The following is a 24,779-nucleotide window of genomic DNA, read 5'->3' on the forward strand; positions in this document are numbered from 1 at the left end:
GTTATTGTTTTAAGTTTCACCCTCCCTTTAGCCTCTTGAATTTCAATATTCTTATGGTGCTTTATGTAGATCTTTTACTGTGAAGATGAATACAAACTACTTGTTCAAAGCCTCTGCCATTTCTTCAGTTTTCATTATTAATTCCCCAGTTTCATGCTGCTCTAGGGATCAGTGCTCAGTTTAGCTACTCTTTTCCTTTTTATGTACTTGCATAAGCTTTAACTGTCTGTTTTTATATTTTCTGCTCGTGTTCTCTCATACTCCAATTTCTCCCTTTTCATTACTCCTTTAGTCATCCTTTACTGGCTTACCACTAATCCTTTCAGCAGTGTATGCCTTTTCAATCACTTTAATACCATCCTTAACTTGCTTAGTTAGCCGCAGATGGTACATCGTTCTGGTAGAGACTTTTTTTCTGAATGTAATATATCTTTGCTGAGAGTTATGAAATATCTCTTTAAACGTCTGTCACTGCTTCTCTACCTTTTCTTTTTTCACCTATTTACCCAGTCTACTTTAACCAACTCTCTCGTCATACTCTTATGATTGCCTTTATTAAAGTTTAAGGCGCTAGTTATGGACTCACATTTCTCACTCTCAGACTGACTGTGAGGTCTATCATGCTATGATCACTCTTGCCGAGAAGATTCTTTATTATGAGGTATTTAATTAGTACTGTCTCATTACATATTTCTAGGTCCAAAAGTCTGTTCCTTGATAGGTTTCAGATATTGTTCAAAGAAAATGACCCGAATACACTTTGTGAACTCTGCTTCCATGCTACCTTTGTCAATTTGATTTGTCTAATCTATGTGAACATTAAAGTCACCCATGAGTATTGCAGTACCTTTATTGCAGCCCCCTGTTATTTCTTGAATGTACACTCTGAACTACTGTGTGGCTACTGTTAGGGGGCCTTTAGCTGCTCCCACCAGTGACTTCTTTCCTTTGCTATTTCTTATCTCCACCCAAACTGATTATATATCTTGATCACCAAATTATTTTTCACTGCATTGTCCCATCTTCTTTAACTCTCTTCTTGTCCTTCCTAAATATCAAATAACCTTGAATATTCAAGTTCCAGCCCTGGTCACCTTGCAACCATGTCTCTTTAATGGTTATCACATCATTCTCATTGATTTCTATTTGTGTTATCTATTCATCTGTTTTTTACGAATGCTGCAAGCATTTGACTAAATAGTCGTCAATTCTGTCTTTTTCCTGTTTTTGCCTACTCAACCTTATTTGTTGGTGCAGTCTTATATTTACATGATCTGTTCTTTCCTGTCACACTCTGTGATCATTATCTGTATCACTGTTGCCTTGTCCTTCCTCTTCAACTTTTCAAATCTCCCCACGTGTGAACTCTCCCACTACTATTTAGTTTGAAGCCCATCTACAGCCCTAGTTAGATTATTTGCCAGGACACTGGTCCCAGTTCGGTTCTGGGGAAGGCCATCCTAATAGTACAGCTCCCTCTTTCCCCAGCACTGGTATCAGTGCCACATCAATTGAAAACCATTTATCTGACACTAATCCCCGAACTACACATTCAACTCTTTGATATTATTTACCCTATGCCAATTTGCACATCGCTCAGGCGGTACACCACCTTTATGGTTCTGTTTTTTAATTTAGCCCCAAGCTGCTAGATACTGTATTGTTGCCTACATCAGCTACATTCCTTCTAACTCCCCCCACTTGAAAGGCTCCCTGCATCACAGTGCCGTGATCAGTCTGCTGATTCTCCCTGGAATCCTTGCTCTTGTCCATGACTTATCCTGATACTGTCAAGGATCTGTGCATATGAACTCCAAGCCTCTACTTGTTCTTGCATCCCCTTTCAAATTGTACCATTTAGTTTATATTGGCTCTCCTCATTCTTTTATGTACCGCTTCATACGGTTCTACGGTAAATTTCATCTGTCATATTTCACCAGTTTGCCCATGTCCGACATCAGTGGAAGAAAGGCATGGTCAACTGTGCCAAAGGCTGTAAAGAGATTGAGGAGGATGAGGGAGGAATAACACACCCCAGTCACAGTCATGATCACAGAGAATACCATTTGGTTCGGGGTTTTAAAGTACTGTGCCAAGAAAAATAACCTTTCTGAAACAATTGAAACATGGAGTTATGGGAAAGATGGATAAAAATTTGAGAGTCAACATTATTGAGCTGACGGACACAGCTTCGTCCTAAGAGAATCTGGAGATGGTGGGTGCCTCCCTGGTCCTTCTCAAATGTCGGACCCTAGCCGCCGCCTGCTTGAAACAAGCATAGAATGCATTGAGTTCATCGGGGAGGGCTGCGCTGTTGCCGGAGATTCTACTTGGCTTTGCTTTGTAGCCCATTATGTTGTTTAAGCCTTGCCACAACTGATGAGAGTCCGTGTCGTTAGTCTGTGACTCTAGCTTAGTCTGGTACTGTTCTCTTGGTGTCCCTGAAGGCTTTGCGGACGTCGTACCTAGATTTCTTTTATAGGTCAGGGTCGCTGGTCGAACGCCTCATACCTGGCCTTCAGTAGGGAGTGAATCTCTTGCAGTTGAACCATGGTTTCTGGTTGGGGTAGCACGTACTACCTAGGTATTACCTTTTTTGGCATGCAATCTTCTACCCACTTACTGATGAAGTCTGTGATGGTGCTGGCATACTAGTTTAGGTTCGCCACTGAATTATTGAATATGGACCAGTCCACTGACTCCAAGCAGTCGCGTAGGAGCTCTTCCATTGCCTCGGACCAGCTTTGCACGACCTTCTTAACAGGATTCTCATGCTTAAGTTTCTGGTTGTATGCCGGAAGAAGAAGCACTGTCTTGTGGTCCAATCTTCCAATGTGCGGTCGGAGGATGGATCGGTAGATGCCATTGATGTTTGTGTAACAGTGATCAAGGATGTTGGGGCCCCTGGTGGGACAGAGATGTGTTGGTGGAATTTTGGCAGTACGTTCTTGAGGTTGGCCTGGTTGAAGCCCCAGCCACGATGAACAAGGCCTCAGGGTATTTTGTTCCATTGCTATTTATAGCGGTGTACAATTCATCAAGCGCCTTCTTCGCTCCCGCCTGGGGTGGGATGTAGACCGCCATGATGATGGCAGAAGTGAACTCCTGTGGAAGGTAGTATGGGCGGCACTTCACAGTCCGGTATTCCAGGTCCGGGGAGCAGTAGTTCACCAGGATCGCCATGTCCGAGCACCAGGAGGAGTTGATGAGGAGGCAAACCCCTTCACCCTTCGCTTTGCCTGTTGAAGCTGTGCGGTCCATCCGGTGTATTGAGAAGCCATCGGGTCGTACAGCACAGTCCGGTGAGGCAGGAGTGAGCTATGTCTCTGTGAAACAGAGCACACAGCAGTCTCTTACTTCCCTCTGAAAGGTAAGTCTAGCGTTAAGCTAATCCAGCTTATCTTCAATCGCTTGGACGTTTGCCAGGTGTATGCTGGGGCGAGGAGTCTTGAAACCGCGTTGTTTTAGTATTACCTGCAGACCGCTTCCCTCACTTCCTCGGTCAGCAGCTGCTTCTGGATGGTCCCGGGATCCAATGGGAGAAGTCTGACCTTGTGGAAGGTAAATCACTCCTGGACCGAAGTATCTTTTCCAGTCTTACAAAACGAAAATAAAACATTGGGGTTTCTGTCCGGTATCCGAGCAAATGTTGGGGTCTACTCTGGGATCGTAATAGTAGGGTGTGCAAAGGTTCATTAGACGAGTTTGTGGGGTAAGGGGATTATCCTATGAGGAGCACTTGAGTAGAGTAGGCTTATGTTCCCATTCCCAAGAATTTAGAAGAATGGGAGTGGTCTCTTTGAAACATATAAAGTTCTTATGGGTTTATAGGGTAGATACTGGGACGATGTTTACCTTGGCTGGGGAGTCTATAACCTTGGGTCACCAACTCAGAATGAGAAGTCAGCCATTTAGGACTGAGATGGAGAGAAACATTTTCACTCAAAGGGTTGTGGATCTTTAAATTTTACACCCCAAAGATAATGGATGCTCAATTGCTGAGTATATTAAAGACAGAGATCAATAATATTTTGGATCCTAAGGGAATTTAGGGGTATAGGGATAATGTGAGAAGGCTTGAGATAGATCAGATATGATTGCATATGATTGCATTGAATGGCAGAAGGTTCAAAGAACTGAATAGCCTTCTACTGCCCCTATTTCTTATGTTCTTGTATTATTATGAATAGATGCAGAATTAATTCACATTGCATAAGTACAGCACAGATTAGGAGAAACATCCAAATCGGAATCAAAGTTTCCCCTTACACCAGGTGCTTTAAATCTGGATGGATCAAAAATTGCTATACTTGGGGCATTAAGTATTTTAATGCCGCATAAAAATGTAATAATATCTAATTAAATGGCTGGCAGCCCACAAGGGCAAAACTTTACTGAATCAACATTATCTCACCAAACAATAAATCACACAACAAAAGAAGACTCTCAAAATTCAACAGAAATTGTCCTTTGTTGAATAATGGCTCCCTCTGCAGGTTCTGAGTAAAAGTTCTGTACTGTGATGATCCACTGGATAAATGCACTAATTCCTGGCTTTTGCTGAATGAGAGCATAAAAGGGCTTAGATGGGATGTCCCTCAACAGTCAAATCACACTCACTATCAAGATTTAGATATGAAGGGTATGTTTAGCCACCCCATGGCACCCAGCGCGGAGCCTGGCGTGATGGGTGAATCGTGGGCGAGGCCCAAAGCAAGCATGGTGCCGAGCGCCAAGCTGAGCTGGAGTCACTCGGCTCGCAGTGCCCGGTGCAAGCTGTATCTCACCCTTACTGGGAATGATCCAGATAATGATATGTACATGAGTCATTAGGCTCATTTAAATATGCCAACACCACATTGACCCGATGCGTGGGAGTCATCAATTGCATCGGCAAGGTCTTAACCGGGCACCGATTACCACTGGTCTCCACAAGCAGAGACCAGTCGTGTTGGCCATTTGGGGGTCTTGGAGGTCATTGGAGCCCCTGGTTAGTCGGGGACAGGGCAGGGCAATTCCCTGGCACTCCCCCTAGAACCTGGATGCTCGGCCCTGGCAGTGTCAACATGACACTGCCACAGTGCCCAGTTGGCACTGCCAGGGTTTCAGGGGCATTGCCAAGTTGCCGGGGCACCTCCTAGGTGCCAGGTTGCCATTGTCAAGGGCCAGTGCCTGAGGGGAGCCATGCCCACAAAAGGGGGGGGGGGGTGGTGAAGGTGGGTTTTGAAGGGGACTCATAAAGGTTGGGGACCCTCAAGCTCATTAAGCGATCAGGGCACCCTTTCAAAATGGCACCCTGATCTTTGAGGAGCCGGTCTCACTACTGCATTAAAAAAAAAATTTCGAGCATCCAATTCTATTTTTTTGTTCCAATTAAGGGGCAGTTTAGTGTGGCTAATTCACCTACCCTGCACATTTCTTTGGGTAGTGGAGGTGAGACTCACACAGACAGGGGGAGAATGTGCAAACTCCACATGGACACTGACCCGGGGCCTGGATCGAACCCGGGTCCTCAGCGCCTTGAGGTAGCAGTGCTAACTACTGCGCCACTGTGCTGTTCTGGCAGAAAAAAATTCTAAGTGTGGGCTGGACCGGGAAACACTCCCCAAGACCGAAGAAAATGACTTGTGGTTGAACCCAGATCTGGATCTCACCAAAAGAGCCACAGGAAACACCCACCAAACTCGCACAAAATGGCACGTAGAAATCTTTTGGATGAATCGTGCCCAAATATAGTTGTTTGGACAAGTCTCAGTGAGGAACGTCTGTCCTTGCAAAGAATCAATCACTTCTGTAGCGATGGAAGAGAAGAAAACTGAGAAGGATGAAAAATAAAGTGGTCCAAGTAATAACTGCCTCTCCTCAGACCTTTAGTTTATTAAAGATTTTTGAAATGTTAGTTAGGTAGCAGGCACAATGTCCAACTTTGAATGCTTTTCTTTGTCTCCAGAGAAGATTAGGTACTCCAGGACTACCTATTGCTCCTAATGGTTGCATATACATTTGTTCAAACTCACATCTTTTTCATCCATTCAATTTTTCTTTGTTTTTGCTTTCTTGTGACCTCTTGCCTTCTCTGGAACTTGCAATGATGAAACTTTGTTGTCTTTCTGCTGGGTTCAAACTCCATATAATCTATAGTGGTTCCAAGGTACTGAACAAAAAGACAAAATAAAGTTATTGAATATCCAATTAACAAATAAAACTCCCATGCCCAATACATATGAATCAATAAAACCAGATTTGGAATATTGCTGAAAAGAGAGACATGTAGGGCAGCACGGTGGCTCAGTGATTAGTACTGGTGCCTCACGGCACCAAGGACCCAGGTTCGATCCCGGCCCCGGGTCACTATCCGTGTAGAGGTTTTCACATTCTCCCCGTGTCTGCGTGGGTCTCATCCCCACAACCAAAAAGATGTGCAGGGCAGGTGAACTGGCCACTGTATATTGCGCCTTAATTGGAAAAAAAGAATTGTGTACTCTAAATTTCCATTTCAAGAAAAGAGAGATTTGTTGCCAAAGCATTTCATCTTGTGTCGATCAAGACAAATGCAAGAACACCAAATTTCAAATGATCACAGCAATTTATCTCGGACGAGCCCTTTGATGATGTTGGGCAGCATGGTAGCACAAGTGGATAGCACTGTGGCTTCACAGCGCTAGGGTCCCAGGTTCGATTCCCCACTGGGTCACTGTCTGTGCGGAGTCTGCACGTTCTCCCCGTGTCTGCGTGGGTTTCCTCCGGGTGCTCCGGTTTCCTCACACAGTCCAAAGGCGTGCAGGTTAGGTGGATTGGCCATGATAAATTGCCCTTCGTGACCAAAAAGGTTAGGAGGGGTTATTGGGTTACGGGAATAGGGTGGAAGTGAGGGCTTAAGTGGGTCGGTGCAGACTCTATGGGCCGAATGGCCTCCTTCTGCACTGTATGTTCTATGTTCTATTATACTACAGGAGAAAAAAGTACTGTTTGGTTGGGAAATCAATTCTGATTGGCTGAGGTGATTCCATGGAGAAAGCAAGGGGAAATATTGACTCCCCAAACAAAGGGTATCTCAGAAAAAGTGTTAGGCTTGAACATATTCCTTTTACAGAGAACAGGTAACTTAGTATGAATGTATGTCACTTCTAGCAAAGGTAAATGGACCATTTTATAAGCTTGACTATAAGCTTAAATTGTTAGTATAGCAATTAGAGCACTCCGAATTGTTCAGCAGGTGATACCCAATTGCACAATCACATCTAACAGTAGACATTCTGCTTTTGGTTTGCAAGCATGGACTGATTCAGTATGTTCTGTACTCTTCCCAGTATAAACAGCTGAAGGAACATGATGTTTGATTCAAACAGCCAATCATTGGGACACATGACCTATGTACTTAGCCTTGCACTGGGAGTGAAATTCATACATGACTTTGCTCAATTGTGTGGTGGGCAGAATATTTTTGGGCTAATGGCAGCATCCTCTTCGTGGAAAAAAAAAACTTGCGTTGCCACTGCATAGTAGCAGCATGAAATAGTTTGCTTAACCTGTTGTTGAAATTCCTTCACTTAGAACATAGAACATAGAACAATACAGCGCAGTACAGGCCCTTCGGCCCACGATGTTTGTAAAAGGCAGAGAGAGTACAGATGGTATTTAACCAGCCCAGGCTTGCAAAACCCAAAAACAAAGGGCGCGATTTTCCACTCCCACGCCGGTTGGGAGAATCGCCTGGGCTGACAAAATTTCCGGGGACGCCGGTCCGACGCCCTCCCGCGATTCTCCCAAGCGGCGGGAACGGTCCGGTCGAGTTTCGCGGGCCGCAGGCCGGAGAATCGCCGGAGACACCCCAAATGGCGATTCTCCGGCACCCCCACGATTCTGAGGCCCGGATGGGCTGAGCGGCCAGGCCAAAACGGCGGGTTCCCCCTGGCGCCGTCCACACCTGGTCGCTGCAGTCGTGGGCGGTGCGTGAACGCTGGGGGGGGGCGGCCTGTGGGGGGGCGAGGGGGGATCCTGCACCGGGCTTCACCTGCAATGTGGGGTGGCCTGCGATCGGTGCCCACCGATCGTCGGGCCGTCCTCTCTGAAGGAGGACCTCCTTCCTTCCGCGGCCCTGCAAGATCCGTCCCCCATCTTCTTGCGGGGCGGATTTGGGCAGGACAGCAACCCGCGCCTGCGCGGATGACGTCCGTTATGCGGCGCCGGCCGCGTCATCTATGCGGCGCCGCTTTTACACGGGCGACAAGGCCTGGCGCGGGTAGATGACGCGGCCCCGATACTGGCCCATTGTCAGGGCCTGAATCGGTCGGGACCGGGGCCGTTCCGCGCCGTTGTGAACCTCGACGGCATTCACAACGGTGCGGCCACTTCGGCGTGGGAGTGGAGAATCCCGGCCAAAAAGTCTGTAGTTAGATATGTGAAATTCTCTTAAAAATGACTAATTTTGGGTGGGAATCGCGGGGCAAATTCCGCCGGGTGTTTGGGAGCAATCCAGATCTGTATTCACCTGCACGTAATCAATTTTGTTGGAACTTGGGGCGATTCTCACTGAAAAATCACACACTTAGAATTTTGTTTGGAGTGGAGAACTAAAGACGCTGGCAAGATTGACTCCTCAGAGATAGTAATGTTGAAGGCCCCGCCCCCCCTTCCACCCCCCGCACCCCCCCGGCAGACATGGGCAACACCCCCAGCCCTCGACCCTGGAGGGGCAAGCTTCCCCATCACTAAATGTATGCGTTACTCCCCTCTCCTCTCCAACACCACCAAGACATGAGGGCGACCCGGCCCCACTCCATTCCATCCTCGTCAGCATCGGGGCATCGCCCTCCCCTCTCACCCAAGTGAGCATACCCCGCGAAGAGGCTGCTGAGGGAACCTCACCTTTAAATCCACCCCTCCTTTCAGACCCCCCACCGCCGTACATACCCCCACCCCCCTTGATGCCCCCTCCTTACAACCCACCCATCATACACTCGTTCAGGCCTCCCCGCTTACTACCCGCTTTATGCATCCCTTTCACACACACACCTTTCATGGGAATGGCTCCTTCAGTTCCTGTCCCTTGGCAATGCCCTGTGGCTCCCTGGCACTGCTGTTGCCACCTGGGCAATGCCAACTTGGCATATGGGCAGTGCCAACCTAGCACTCCTGCAGTGGCACTGGTACCAGCAGCAGTGTCAGGGTACTGCCCTACCCTAAGCATCCACATCCTTCCTATAATGAGGCGACCAGAACTGGACATAATATTCCAAGTGTGGTCTAAATAGGGTTTTTAAAGCTGCAGTAAAACTTTGCGGCTCTTAAACTCAATCCCCCTATTAATGAAAGCCAACACACCATAGGCCTTCTTAACAACCCTATCAACCTGGGTGGCAACTTTGAGGGATCTATGTACGTGGACCCCAAGAACCCTCTGTTCCTCCACACTTCCAAGAATCCTATAACCCTGTATTCAACATTCAAATTCGACCTTCCAAAATGAATCACTTCACATTTATCTAGGTTGAACTCTTATCTGCCACTTCTCAGCCCAGCTCTGCATCCTGTCAATGTCCTGTTGTAACCTGCAACAGCCCTCAACACTATCTACAACTCCACCAACCTTTGTGTCATCGGCAAACTTACTAACTCACCCTTCCACTTCCTCATCCAAGTCATTTATAGAAAAACACAAAGAGCAGAGGTCCCAGAATAGATCCCTGCGGGACACCACTGGTCACTGACCTCCACGCGGAATACTTTCCAACCACTACCACTCGCTGTCTTCTTTCGGCCAGCCAATTCTGTATCCAGGCAGCCAGATTTCCCTGTATCCCATGCCCCCTAACGGTCTGAACGAGCCTACCATGGGGAACCTTATCAAATGCCTTACTAAAATCCATATACACCACATCCATTGCCCGACCTTCATCAATGTGTCTCGTCACATCCTCAAAGAATTCAATGAGGCTTGTGAGGCACGATCCGTCCCTCACAAAGCCACGCTGACTATCTTTAATCAAACTATGTTTTTCTAAATAATCATAAATCCTATCTCTCAGAATCCTTTCCAATATTTTGCTCCGGCACAGGCATAAGACTGATGGGTCTGTAATTCCCAGGGATTTTCATATTCCCTTTCTTGAACAGGGGAACAACATTCGCCTCCCTCCAATCATCCGGTACTACTCCATAGGAGAGTGAGGACGCAAAGATCATCGTCAACGGTGCAGCAATCTCCTCCCTCGCTTCCAGTAGTAACCTTTGGTATATCCCGTCAGGCCCAGGGGACTTAACTATCCTGATGCTTTTCAAAATTTCCAGCACATTCTCCTTCTTAATATCAACCTGTTCGCGTCTATTAACCTGGTTCACACTGTTCTCATGAGCAACAGGGTCCCTCTCTCTAGTGAATCCTGAAGCAAAATATTCATTTAGGGCCTCCCCCACCTCCTCAGACTCCAGGCACAAGTTCCCTCCACTATCCCTAATCGGCCCTACTCTCACTCTGATCATCCTCTTATCTCTCACATAAGTGTAGAACGCCATGGGGTTTTCCCTAATCCTTCCTGCTGGGGCTTTTTCATGCTCGCTTCCAGCTCTCCTAAGTCCATTTTAGAGTTCCTTCCTGGCTACCTTGTAACCCTCTAGAGCCGTGCCAGATCCTTGCTTCCTCAACCTTACGTAAACTTCCTTCTTCCTCTTGACTAGAAACTCCACTTCTCTTGTCATCCAAGACTCCTTCACCTTACCATTCCTTCCTCGACACAGTGGGACAAAACTATCCAGCACTCGCAGCAAGTGCTTCTTAAACAACCCCCATATTACTGGTGTGCATTTCCCCAAGAACAAGTGTTCCCACTTTATGCTCCTCAGCTCCTGTCTAAGAGCAGTATAATTTCCCTCCCCCAACTAAATACCTTCCCACACTGTACCGCAACTGATTGCAGCAATCTTAATGGGGTATCCCAGCAGGAACGTGGGATACTGTCATCAGGCTATGCAGCAATCTTAATGGGGCATTCCCAGCAGGCTATCCAAGTAGCCAATTACCGACACACAAATAGAAGCAAAAAGCACTAAAATAAGACCACGTCTAACAATTCTTTACTCATGTAAATTAAAATTTGGAGCATAAACGTGGTGAATGTAGAAGCTAAAATATTCTGAAACATAGTTTGAAAAATTAATAAATTTAGTTGCAAAAAAACAACTACTTAATCATTCAGCAGTACTCCAGAAGTATTCAACAATATTTCAGGGCCAGTTATGTTGTTTGTCCAATTTTAATCATTTCATCTTTTAAAAACCCAATTAAATGTGATTTAACAAACTATGGTCACGATTCAATGAAAATGTTTCTAATTGTGGTAGCAAGCTGGAACTGCCTCAAGCTTCCTGTCGTTTGGCCCAGCAAGGCTGGCACCGTGATGCAATGTTAATTAGTCTACTTATGGAGGCCCCACGGGCTTCACACCGGAAATCATGACTTGCCAGCCGATTTGCCGGGGGTGAGCTCGCCAGCCCCTGGCTAACAAGGTACAGTAGCACTTAAAAAGATCTTGCACTGCCAACCCACCCAGCTCGCAGCTATGGCACCGAGATGACCGGCCCCAAGATTTGGAGACGCAGACCTGGGGAGGCTCTTAGAGGCGGTCAAGGCCAGGGGTGATATCCTGTTTTCTCAAAGGGCTGGGAGGGTGAGTCACAGGGCAGCCAGTGCCACCTGGGATGAAGTGGCAGCGGCCTTCAGCTCGGGAAGCGCGACGAGGAGGACAGCGCAGAAAGGTCAATGATCAACACCAGGATGCACAGGTGAGTTGGCACTAGAACCTCTTCCCACCCCCCACGAAAACCACCCCACAAAGCCTCCTCCCCAGACTCCCCCCCCCCCTCCCCCCAACCATTCCTTCCTCTTCCCCTCCCCCCCCCCCCCCTCCATGATGGTGAACCACACATGCGGCTAACGATGCCCACTTTGTCTCTGCAGGAGAAGTTGTCCCACAACCATTGAGAGAGGGCCCAGACTGGCGGCGACTTGCCGGACATCGGAATCCTCACCACATTCGAGGAATGGATCCTGGAGGTTACGGGGGTAGCTGAGGACAGAGCTGTCATCAACACGGAGGTCGGCGCATGCTGCAGAGGTGAGGATCCACCGGGCCGCACCCGGAACGACCTGTCAAACATGAGTTGTTAATTACATACATACTGACCCATCCCTCCCACTGACAACATGTTCATTTTCCCACAGGACCACCAGCTGACGGCGCCAGTCATCCAGGGTAGTTCTCCCCGTCAGCCTCCCAGGAGAACACCTCGGAAGAGAGCTCCGAGAATGCAACCACAAATGCGACACTGCTTTCATCCCCATTCTCCACCAGCGCAGAGACACACACCTCGGTGGGCAATGTTAGTGGATAGGCTTCTGTGGCACAATCTGGTGAGCACCACACAGTTGCCGATGCATATCAGGTGGAGCCCAGGTGAGACAGCAATCGGAGGTCTGCTGGATCCCAAGATCCAGCTGGGTCCCAGTGAGATGCTGAGCCTCCGTAACAGGTTTACCCAAAGCTGATGCGGATGATAGGGTGCGGCCTTGATATTCAGAGGAGGATATCAGCGACCCTCCAACAGGTCCATAGCTGATTGGAGGAGTCCCAGAGGCTGTGGGTGCAGGAGATGGCGCTGGTGATGTGTGGCATCGAGGCCAACATTGCTAGATTGGCGACCACAGTGGAGAGCCTGGTGCACAAAATGAGCAGCATGAGTGGAGGTGTCCAAGGCATGGCATAGTCGGTGACTGCCATGGCTGAGGGCTTTGGTGGACTGTCTGACTCGATGGGGGATGCGATGCAGTACCAGGTGGACCTTGAAGAGGTTCTGCGGGGCATGTTTCGATCTCAAATGGGAATGGCCAAGGCACTGTGGTGCTTGTCCCAGTCGCAGGTGGTCATTGCCGAGTCACTGCAGGTCATGTCTCAGTCACTGAGGAGCATCGACGAGGCGTTGGCACCATGGTGTAGACATTGGGGAGCCGCCAGGGCTGGCAGGTCAGATGTCACAAGGGCAGCCGAGGCTCCATCCAGCTACCCTTATGTTCTGAGGTGAACCCCAGGGCCCTATGTGCATCAGCTGGGAGGACGGGGCGCTGGGTACCAACCTGCATCCATCCTATGGTGTGGCGATGGTGGCCACCAACTCCCCCGAGATCCACCCCTCTGATGATACCATGTCTCGCAGTCAGCAACTGGAACAGGGCAGCATGGCCGTGCATGTGCCGCCAGCAAGTGCGCCGGGGCCCACCAGCCCCAGAGCCCCTAGAGGACATCTGCCAGGGGCACTGAAGGCCAAGGGACGTAGTAGGCAGCAGGCTGCCTCCATCTCTGATGTGCGTCCTGGGGATACAGCTACATGCAGTGGATCTGACTGAGAAGTCACTGGGGGGCGGGGTGGGGAGGTAGGTAGGGGGTAAGGAGGGGAGTGTGCATTGGGGTGGGGGGGGGGGGGGGAAGGGAGGGTGGAGAGAGTGGGGTGGCACCATCGGGGAGTGGACACTGATGTACACTTCTCAGCGACAAATTAAAAACTTTGACAACCGGTATAACACCTCTGGCTATTTGTTCGGACTACCAATCCCATGCCCCATCCCCCCAGACATGGGGTCCTGCCAAACCCCCCTCCCTCCCCCATGCCCCACCCTCAGCCGGCACACCCTGCCCATGCACACCCAGCCGCAGCGAGGGCCCCTGCTCACCGGAACCACACCCTGTTCCGCAGACACCTGAACAGAATGTTGCCATGCCCTGGCTGCAGACATGTGTCCAGGGCAGGGGCCCATCCCCTGGGTGTTCGAAGGTTGGCTGCTGCGTCTGTTGTGCTGCCTCGCGTCCAGGCACCACCATCTGTTTAGGATTCTAGGCAATAAGCCGCACATGCTACGTGGCACGCCTACCCATGGGGATCCACTTGGGATGTGTGTAGTGCTCACTTTACTATGATTGCCAATTCCGTGTTGTGTTGTGTTGCAATGAGGTATACAGAACATCTAGTTGTTTAAGTATAAAGATGATTTATTCACAAACACGCGGAAAGATAACTAAGATAACTATACACACAATAACTATTAAATGAATTCAGTGAATTCTACTGGAACTACTCTGACTTTGACTATCCTCTCATACATCCTCCCACAAACTGCTGGTTTTCTCAAGTCACGTGAAGCATGTCTGGCGCCACCAGCTGGTTGGAGGTCCCATCATTAAATATCTACAAAACTGTGCTCAGGTATATCATCACACCTGTTAGCAATAGCCTTCAGCCGAACAGCCAGTGGCCTCCGCGGTCAGGGGAGTTATGGGTGGTCGGTGGAGCAGACAAGCAGGGACTGGGGTTTCCCCCGGAACGGGTACACATGATCCAGAGGTTTGCATGGAGGGCCCACTCACAGGTGTCCCCTGAGGTATTATCATACATGAAGGCAATGCAAGGGTTAATGAAATGTACAGACAGCCACTAGATGGAGCTACTCCTATGAGTATATAAGGGATGATGCTAAGCCTTGTGGGTCAGAAGAAGAGGAAGATACAAAAGACAGATGAAGACACAGAAGGAGAGATGAGGCAGGAGAAAGAGAGAGCATAATGTACTTGAGAGTTCTGTTAGTTTAAGATAGCATAGTTCAATATAGAAGCCTATTTTGCTGTGCGGAATCGGCGGCCTCCATTTACTTTGGGCTTCAGCGGGTGGCTCCGGAGTGAGAGGGCTTGAAGCTGCTCCCTGTCCCCGACATGTCCAAAAACACTAGCACCGACAAATTCCACCGGCTTAATGTAGATGACTACAGTGAGAACACTTAGGTGAACGAGGATGATGGAGGAGAGAACCAGATAGGACCAGACGAGGCCAAGGTGGACACTTCCATCAAGCAAGGAAATCTAAATGCAACTCTCCAAGCAGCATTGAAAAATCTCCCGATTAATATAAATAACCAGGCTGTTAAGGATCGGGCAGAAGCTACTGTTCTTAAAGTGTTGACTTCATTAGTCTCTAAAGTGGTGCATGTGAAACTGGACCCAGGCCCTCGGGAGGACATATTCGGGAGGCCAGCCAGGGTTGGAAACGGGCGCGGAGGCAGATGTTGCAGCCTTCGCCTCGTTGCTCGCCCCAAGGCGTATTCTGTTAGGGTGGAGATCAACCTCTCCACCCTGTGCCCTGGCGTGGCGGGGGGACCTGCTGGAATTCTAGATGCTTGAAAAGGTCAAATTTGAACTGAGGGGAAGGATGGAGGGGTTCTACAATTCATAGGCGTTATTCATTATGCACTTTTGAGAATTGGATCACATCGAACATTAGGGGGGTTGGGGGCTGGGAGGGTTGAGGGGAGGGGGATTGTATGTGTTAATGGTGACTATGGGTGACTCCTGATTCCTTTTTGTCATTTGTTTATGTTAACATGCGGGCTAATGTTTCGGGTTTGGTGGGAGGATGGGGTCGTTGTTATTGATATGGGGATTGACATTACATTCGTTACTGATTATTGTTTATTGTTGGGTGTAAACTTGGGAGAAAATGTGAGAGGAGGAGAATAAAAATATTTTTTAAAAACAAGTGTTGACTTCATTTAAAAGTAATGATATTGAAAAGGCCGTTCAATGCCTTGACAAGAATAGCATTGACCTCCTGATGAAGTACATGTACAAAGGTTTTGAAAAACCATTAAAAAATAGCAGCGCAATTTTACTACAGTGGGATGAAAAGGTATTAGCAGCTGGAGGAGTGGGCTCTATAGTGCGAGTTCTAACAGCGAGGAAAACTGTTTGAACAATGGAACCAAGACCAAGTGGGCAGTACGGTAGCACAGTGGTTAACACAATTGCTTCACAGCTCCTAGGTTCCAGATTCGGTTCCCAGCACCGTCTGTGCGGAGTCTGCACAATCTCCCCGTGTATGCGTGGGTTTTCTCCGGGTGCTCCAGTTTCTCCCACAGTCCAAAGATGTGCAGGTTAGGTGGATTGGCCGTGATAAATTGCCCTTAGTGTCCAAAAAGATTGGGTGGGGTTATGGGGATAGGGTGGAGGTGTGGGCTTGGGTAGGGTGCTCTTTCCAACAGCTGGTGTAGACTCAAAGGGCCGAATGGACTCCTTCTGCACTGTAAATTCTATGATTCTATGAAGAACAGCTGTCTGGTACAGTGGAATTGCTGGTGCCAAGACCAAAAGAACCAATTTGTGCAACACTGGAGTCATATAATATCCTTTCATTTAAAAAAAATTGGCTTACTTTTTATGACCAGTCTGTCTACGTAATTATTGCTGTTCATGTGTCAGTTAACCAGAATCAAAGATTCAATTTTAATTAGGTTTTATAAACTCAATATTTAGTACAATTTTTGTATCCGAACAAGAACATTTCTGAAGCTGTTTTATTTTTTTTTAAAAGACTTGCCAGAAAATTTGAGATTTTTCTTTTCAGAAAACTATCCTTTTTACTTTAAATGATTGATTGAATAAAGGTACAGTATATGGGGAAGAAAAAGAGACCTTCTACTCCAGGAATGTGAACGAATCATATTAAGTTGCATAGTAGTGTAACTAAATTTATAGTTTTGGTTGTTAACAAAGCTTGTTGTTCTTTGTTCAACACTATGCATCCAAGCCATCCAGGGAAAGCAAAGCAGAGAACAACACATGCAACCAGGAGTGGAATATTAATGTACCACGTTCACACATGGTACCAGAAGTGGTCCTAGAGTAGGTTAGTATGGTTTAGGGAGAAAGAATCTCCGTTCGCAGAAAGAAAAAACGTGCCAAGAAAAAAATCTCAACTAGGCTCCAGTAGCAACAACCAACAGCATCTCAAAAATAAATACCCAGCTGAAGCTTCATGGAAGGTCTGCAGACGCTAAAGTCATTCAGGCCATCACGTAAAGTAGATGTGAACTGGACAAATTTCAAACACGTGTTTGAACAGTATCTCTCAGCCTTAAATCTCAAAACGGACAGTGAAAAGCGAAAGATTGCGCTGTTACTAAATTGGGCTGGACCGCTGGCTATAGAATTGTATTACTCATTCCACTTTGAAAATGAAGATGAAAATAATATGTTTGATGTGGCCATTGAAATATTTGACAGCTATTGTGAGCTTTAAAAAAAATGAAAAGCTGAGTAAATGACTGCAAAAGCAACAAAGTAAGGCTGGAAGATTCTATTAAAATGTCCCATGCGAGTAAAACAACTAAAAATAGGAGTTCTAAAATTTGAATCGGCAAAGTAAATTTTTTTTGCCTCCGTTGAAGCTGTGGCGCGACAAAAATTAAGCGCAGCGGAAAAGAGGACCAGTTTGCGAAAGCGCACTTGAAAACATCACGCGCTTCAGAAGTCGGACATTTCGGACATGCGCAGTTAAAGAAAAAACACAAACGGATGTTGAACAGACCAGTTCGCACATGCACACTTTGAAAAACAACGTGATCCGCAAGATGACCGTTCTGCGCATGCGCACTTGAAAAAAAGCGCACTCCGGATGAGGATCGATTTGCGCATGCGCGATGAAAGTTTGCGCACGATGTCACTGACGTGTAGACGTTGTGGCCACGCCCACTTCAGAAAAAATGCCCAGCAATCGGAAGAATATGTTTAAACTGCAGAAGACTGAATCATTTTGCCTCGCAATGCAGCACAGGGATGAAATGTAAACAAAGAGCTGAAAAAGAAGATTTTTGCAGCACCATTAAACAAATAGTTTACGCAATGAAGGACTCCAGAAAGAGAGCTCTGAAAGACGCCGGAAAGAAAGCAGTGAAAGAAGACGACAATTTTAACCAATATGAGAATACAAAAGGTAACTCATACATTGAAGACTATTATTCAGACATGGTAGAAATATTTGGTTTAACTGATCTACCGTTAGCAACATGATTGCAAAGCTGAATAGCACACTACTAATGGTAGATGAATCCAATACATGGAGTTGCATACCCTTGCTACATCGGATAGCAGTAATCTGACATATGGACAACCAGAAGAAACTATGAAGACCTATCTTGTACAGTTGATGAACAATAAAAAGACTATGAAATTCTATCCACTGTATTTGCCAGTAAGGACAATAGTAAAGTAACAGATAATGAGCAACAAAAATCAGACTATGAAGGTCTATCCACTTTAGTGACGAAGTGATCACAAGTAGCATACAAGCTGTGCAGGACAAAAGCGAGACCGACAGATCTCAGCTGGACTGGACATTGGCTGACAATCCGAGGGGGGTGCAACAATGAACAGATCGAGTGAGAGCACATCAACAGTGATCAGCCAACAAGAACATAACAATGAAAGTGCAACAGTGAACAGATCAATTGAGAGCACATCAATCATGAACAGCCTACAAGAAAATGACATCTTGGACAAGTCGACTCCAGATGAGAAGCACCAAGAGATCACAGATAAATCAGAACATCCAACAGGAACTGATATCACAGAGCCTGATACATCAGATAATCCAGAGGGCACGGATGGTAAACAAGTTAAGATTGAATCAACCAAGCAACATGGAATTGACCTTGAGCACACAAAGAGCAACTACGGAACAACAGACTATACACAAAGGTACGGCTGTGAAACCGAAGGACAACTAAACAGCACAGTCCAATGCAATGACAAGGAAGTGTTGAAACTTGCAGTCACACTTGACAGACCATACAGTGTGGAAAGCAATCCAGATGGCAAGAGAGCAAGGGACTGCAGGACAGTGTGTGAAACATAGCTACTGGTTGAGGTAAAACAGACAAATGGCGGCGTAGACAATACAACGTCCACGTATAATGGCACCAATGTCAGGAAGACCAGGACATTGTTTGGAAAGAAACAACGATTTTCCAATAATCTAGAAGAGTTGGTCCTTGCTAAAAAAAAACAGATACCAAACAGATTTTTAGGGCAAAGGAGATACAGAATCGACACCATAAGCACAGAAAAAAGACCACGTCAGACAACACAAGTGGTTCAACCAGTCGAACACCTGATTGACTTGGACTGATGACTTGTTGGTCCTGTAACACACAACCACAGTGAAGACTGAATGCATACTCAAATTTGTGAACTGTAAAAAAGTTTGAACTGTTCAAAAAAAATTGTTAACTTGTACTCAATTGCTTGTGATGAACAGACAATGATTTTGATATATGTTTGTAACAATCTCCAATTCTCTTACAGACAAGATACAGGAACAAGGGGGATAGTATGACATGTACAGTCATTAGTAATGGAACAGGATAATGCATTTATGATTAATACTGCATGACATAAGAGTGAAAGAAAGATGTCTGAAACAAAGTAATAATTTTTCTTTAGAAAGAAAGGAGGGACTCCCGGGTGCGGCAATGCGGAGCTGAGCCGCACGATTCGGCAGCTCCCGCTACCACAAACTTTCGGGCTCGCTAGAAGAACCCCAACGGAATTTTTTCTGAAACTAACCCGTGGGGAAGATAAGAGGGAGGTCCCCCTCCAAGCTGTATGAAACGGACTCAAAGCGCAACGGCCACAAAAGTGGCATTGAAGCAACGGGAAAAACCGGGGAAAAAAGACAAAATGGCGGCGGCCAGAGACAAAGGTGAGCTGCAGGAGCTGGAGCAGCGGGAAGGACCGGGGAAGAAAGATAGAATGGCGGCGGCCAGAGACAAAGGTGAGCTGCAGGAGCTGGAGCAGCGGGAAGGACCGGGGAAGAACGATAGAATGGCGGCGGCCAGTGACAAAGTGGAGCTGCAGGAGTTTATTAGGCACTGCTTCGAGGAGCATCGCGAGGAGATGCGTAAGGAAATGCTGGCGCCTATGCTTTCGGCAGTAAAAGGACTAGGGATCACCCAGAAGGCCCACGAGGTTCAGATCCAGGAGGTACAAAAAAAGAGTTGGTCAGAACGAGGACGAGATCTCGGGCCTGGTGGCGAGAGTGGAGCAGAACGAGGCGCTACACAGGAGGTGGGCGGGAAGACTCGAAGACCTAGAGAACAGGTCGAGGAGAAAGAATCTGCGGATCCTGGGTCTCCCTGAAGGAGCGGAGGGGGCCGATGCCGGGGCATACGCGAGCACGATGCTCGGGGCGATGATGGGCAAGGAGGCCCCTTCGAGGCCGCTGGAGTTGGACGGGGCACACCGGGTGCTGGTGAGGAGGCCCCGGGCAAATGAGCCGCAAAGAGCGATGGTGGTGAGGTTCCCAGGTTCACGGACAGAGAGTGGGTCCTGAAATGGGCCAAGAAGGAGCGGAGCAATAAGTAGGACAATGCAGAGATCCGAATATACCCGGACTGGAGCACGGAGGTTGCAAAGCGGAGAGCGGGTTTCAACCGGGCCAAAGCAGTGTTGCACTGGAAAGAAGTGAAATTCGGAATGCTGCAGCCGGCGCGACTGTGGGTCACATACAAGGGCCAACACTACTACTTTGAAACGCCTGAAGAGGCGTGGACATTAATAGAAACCGAAAAGTTGGACTCTAACTGAGGGTTTGTGAGGGTGGGGGGGATATTTGAGGTTTGATGTGTGATGGTTGTTGTATATAGGGGGTCAATCACAATCACGCGCAGGAAATGTTACATAGGCTGGAGGAGAGAGACAAGGCCGCGCCAGGCGCTGCGCCAGAGGGGGTGGAGCGGGCTTTGGAAAGCGCGGGGTTTTTTCCCGTGCGCGGGAAGAAAGGCGGGAAGGGGAACGAAGGAATGCATATTGATTGGGAGACTCCCACACGGGGAGGTCAATGGGACGGCGGGGGTAGCCGGGGTCAGCAGGTGTCAGCTGACCTACGGGAGTGACATGGGGGGAGCAAAAAAGCTAGACAGGGGTCTAGCGGGGGGGAGGGAAGGGGGGGGAAAGGGTTGCTGCTGCACTGGCCGAAAGGGAATGGGATATAGAAGAGGTGGTCGAGACGGGGGTCCCCCATCTGGGGGACTGGAGGGTGAGGGAGGCGTGGACACGGGGCTGGCCCAGAAAAGGAGATGGAGGGGGGGGGGGGGGGGTGAGAGCCCCTCCAATCCGGCTGATAACGTGGAACGTAAGGGGGCTGAATGGGCCGGTGAAGAGGGCTCGAGTGTTCGTGCACTTAAAGGGACTGAAGGCGGACGTGGTCATGCTCCAAGAGACTCACCTGAAGGTGGCGGACCAGGTCAGGTTAAGAAAGGGATGAGTAGGACAGGTATTCCACTCGGGACTGGACGCGAAGAATAGAGGGGTGGCAGTATTAGTGGGAAAGCGGGTGTCATTTGAGGCCAAGACTATTGTAGCGGACAATGGAGGGCGATATGTAATGGTGAGCGGTAGGCTGCCGGGGACGTGGGTGGTGTTGGTAAACGTGTACGCCCCGAACTGGGATGATGCAGGATTCATGAAGCCCATGTTGGGGCGCATTCCGGACCTGGAGAAAGGAGGCCTGATAATGGGAGGGGACTTCAATACAGTGTTGGACCCAGCACTGGACCACTCCAAATCAAGCACTGGAAAGAGGCCGGCGGCGGCCAAGGTACTTAGGGGGTTTATGGATCAGATGGGGGGAGTGGACCCATGGCGGTTTGCAAGGCCGCAGGCCAGGGAATTTTCTTTCTTTTCCCATGTACACAAAGCCTACTCCCGGATAGATTTTTTTGTTCTGGGCAGGGCGCTCATCCCGAGGGTGGAGGAGACAGAGTATTCGGCCATAGCCGTTTCGGACCATGCCCCGCACTGGGTGGAACTGGAGCTGGGAGAGGAGAGGGACCAACGCCCGCTGTGATGGCTGGATGTGGGACTGCTGGCGGACGAGGTGGTGTGTGGGAAGGTGAGGGGGTGTATCGAAAGGTACTTGGAGGCCAACGACAACGGGGAGGTGCGGATAGGGGTGGTATGGGAGGCGTTGAAGGCGGTGGTCAGGGGAGAGCTAATCTCCATTAGGGCTCACAGGGAGAAGACAGAGGGCATGGAAAGGGAGAGGTTAGTGAGGGAGATTTTTAGAGTGGACAGGAGATACGCAGAGGCGCCGGAGGAAAGATTACTTGGGGAAAGACGGCGGCTCCAGACTGAGTTTGACCTGTTGACCACAGGGAAGGCGGAGACACAGTGGAGGAAAGCGCAGGGGGCGACCTATGAGTATGGGGGAAAAGGCTAGTCGGATGCTGGCACACCAGCTCCGTAAAAGGATGGCAGCGAGGGAAATAGGGGGAGTCAAAGATGGAAGGGGAGCCACGGTTCGGAGTGCGACGGAAATAAACGAGCTTTTTAAGGCCTTCTATGAAGAGCTGTACAGATCCCAGCCCCCAACGGGGGAAGAGGGTATGAGACGATTCCTAGACCAGCTGAGATTCCCGAGGGTGGAGGAGCAAGAAGTGGCTGGTTTGGGGGCACCAATCGGGTTGGAGGAGCTGAGCAAGGGTTTGGGGAGCATGCAGGCGGGGAAGGCCCCGGGGCCAGACGGGTTCCCGGTGGAGTTCTACAGGAAGTACGTAGACCTGTTGGCCCCGCTACTAGTGAGGACCTTTAATGAGACTAGAGAGGAGGGGACCCTACCTCCGACAATGTCGGAAGCGACAATTTCTTTGATCCTAAAGCGGGACAAGGACCCACTGCAATGTGGATCGTACAGGCCGATCTCGCTCCTTAATGTGGATGCAAAGTTGCTGGCAAAAGTGCTGGCCACGAGGATCGAGGACTGTGTCCCGGGGGTGATTCACGAGGACCAGACAGGATTCGTAAAGGGTAGGCAGCTAAACACCAATGTGCGGCGGCTCTTAAACGTGATAATGATGCCATCGGTGGAGGGAGAAGCGGAGATAGTGGCAGCTATGGACGCGGAGAAGGCCTTTGACCGAGTAGAGTGGGAGTACCTCTGGGAGGTGCTGCGTAGGTTTGGGTTCGGGGGAGGGTTTATCAGTTGGGTTAAGCTCCTTTACAGAGCCCCATTGGCGAATGTAGTGACGAACCGGCGGAGGTCGGAGTACTTTCGGCTGTACCGAGGGACGAGGCAGGGGTGCCCCCTGTCCCCCCTGTTGTTCGCATTGGCGATCAAACCATTGGCCATGTCATTGAGGGAATCTAATAAATGGAGGGGGGTGGTCCGAGGGGGAGAAGAGCATCGGGTGTCGCTATATGCGGATGACCTGTTGCTGTAGTTGGCGGATCCAATGGAGGGGATGGTGGAGGTCATGCAGACTCTAAGGGAGTTTGGGGAATTTTCGGGCTATAAGCTCAATGAAGGGAAGAGTGAGCTCTTTGTATTACAGGCGGGTGACCAAGAAAGAGGGATAGGGGACCTACCGCTGAGGAGGGCGGAGGGGAGCTTTCGGTATCTGGGGATCCAGATAGCCAGGAGTTGGGGGGCCCTACATAAACTGAATCTGACGAGGTTGGTGGAGCAAATGGAGGATGATTGTAAAAGATGGGACATGCTACCGCTCTCACTGGCGGGTAGAGTGCAATCGATCAAAATGGTGGTCCTTCCGAGGTTTCTGTTTGTGTTTCAGTGCCTTCCCATCGTGATCACTAAGACCTTTTGTAAGAGAGTAGGCAGGAGTATTATGGGGTTTGTGTGGGCAAATAAGACCCCGAGGGTAAGGAGAGGGTTCCTGGAACGCAGTAGGGACCGAGGAGGGTTGGCGCTGCCAAACCTGGGGAGCTACTACTGGGCAGCAAATGTGTCGATGATCCGCAAGTGGACTATGGAGGGAGAGGGGGCGGCATGGAAGAGGATGGAGATGGCGTCCTGCAAAGGAACGAGTCTGGGGGCGTTGGTGACAGCACCGCGGCCGCTCTCGCCGACAAAGTATACCACGAGCCCAGTGGTGGCGGCAACGCTAAGGATCTGGGGCCAGTGGAGACGGCACAGGGGTGCAATGGGAGCATCGGTGTGGTCCCCGATCAGGGGTAACCATCGGTTTGTCCCTGGGAAGATGGACGGGGGGCTCCAGAACTGGCATCGGGCGGGGATCAGAAGAATGGGGGACCTGTTCATTGACAGAACGTTTGCGAGCCTAAGGGCACTGGAGGAGAAGTTTGAGTTACCCCCGGGAAATGCCTTTAGATATATGCAGGTGAGGGCTTTTGTAAGGCGACAGGTGAGGGAATTCCCGTTGCTCCCGGCACAAGAAATTCAAGACAGGGTGATCTTGGGCGCATGGGTCGGGGAGGGCAAGGTGTCGGAAATACACCAGGAGATGAAAGAAGAAGGGGGAGCGCTGGGAGAAGAGTTGAAGGGTAAATGGGAGGAGGAGCTGGGGGAGGAGATCGAGGAAGGTCTGTGGGCGGATGCCCTAGGTAGGGTTAATTCCTCCTCCTCGTGTGCCAGGCTCAGCCTGATACAATTTAAGGTGGTTCACAGAGCTCACCTGACGGGGGCGAGGTTGAGCAGGTTCTTTGGGGTAGAGGACAGATGTGGAAGGTGCTCAGGGAGCCCGGTGAACCATGTCCATATGTTTTGGTCATGCCCGGCACTGGAGGGGTTCTGGAGAGGAGTGGCGGGAGCAATATCTCAGGTGGTGAAAGTCCGGGTCAAGCCAAGCTGGGGGCTAGCAATATTCGGAGTAGTGGACGAACCGGGAGTGCAGGAGGCGAAAGAGGCCGGTATTCTGGCCTTTGCGTCCCTAGTAGCCCGGCGAAGGATCTTGCTAATGTGGAAGGAGGCGAAGCCCCCCAGCGTGGAGGCCTGGATAAACGATATGGCTGGGTTCATAAAGTTGGAGAGGATTAAGTTCGCCTTGAGAGGGTCTGCACAGGGGTTCTACAGGCGGTGGCAACCGTTCCTAGACTATCTCGTGGAGCGTTAGAGGAGGGGCGGTCAGCAGCAGCAGCAACCTGGGGGGG

General features: G+C 49.2%; 1 protein-coding gene and 1 pseudogene across 2 annotated transcripts in view; one reads left to right on the plus strand and one right to left on the minus strand.

Moving 5' to 3' along the window:
- The window catches only part of c15h11orf65 (chromosome 15 C11orf65 homolog), a 147,975-nt gene that overhangs the window by 32,367 nt on the left and 90,829 nt on the right, over nucleotides 1–24,779 (minus strand). For both annotated transcript variants that reach the window (XM_072476789.1, XM_072476788.1), the window contains one exon: nucleotides 6,018–6,154. In XM_072476789.1, coding sequence (XP_072332890.1) covers nucleotides 6,018–6,154 — 137 coding nt within the window. The remainder of the gene's footprint in view (nucleotides 1–6,017; nucleotides 6,155–24,779) is intronic.
- Nucleotides 14,757–15,789, plus strand: LOC140391840 (actin-related protein 2/3 complex subunit 5-like; annotated as a pseudogene).

Source organism: Scyliorhinus torazame, chromosome 15 (genome assembly GCF_047496885.1).
Source record: "Scyliorhinus torazame isolate Kashiwa2021f chromosome 15, sScyTor2.1, whole genome shotgun sequence".
Lineage (NCBI taxonomy): Eukaryota > Metazoa > Chordata > Chondrichthyes > Carcharhiniformes > Scyliorhinidae > Scyliorhinus > Scyliorhinus torazame.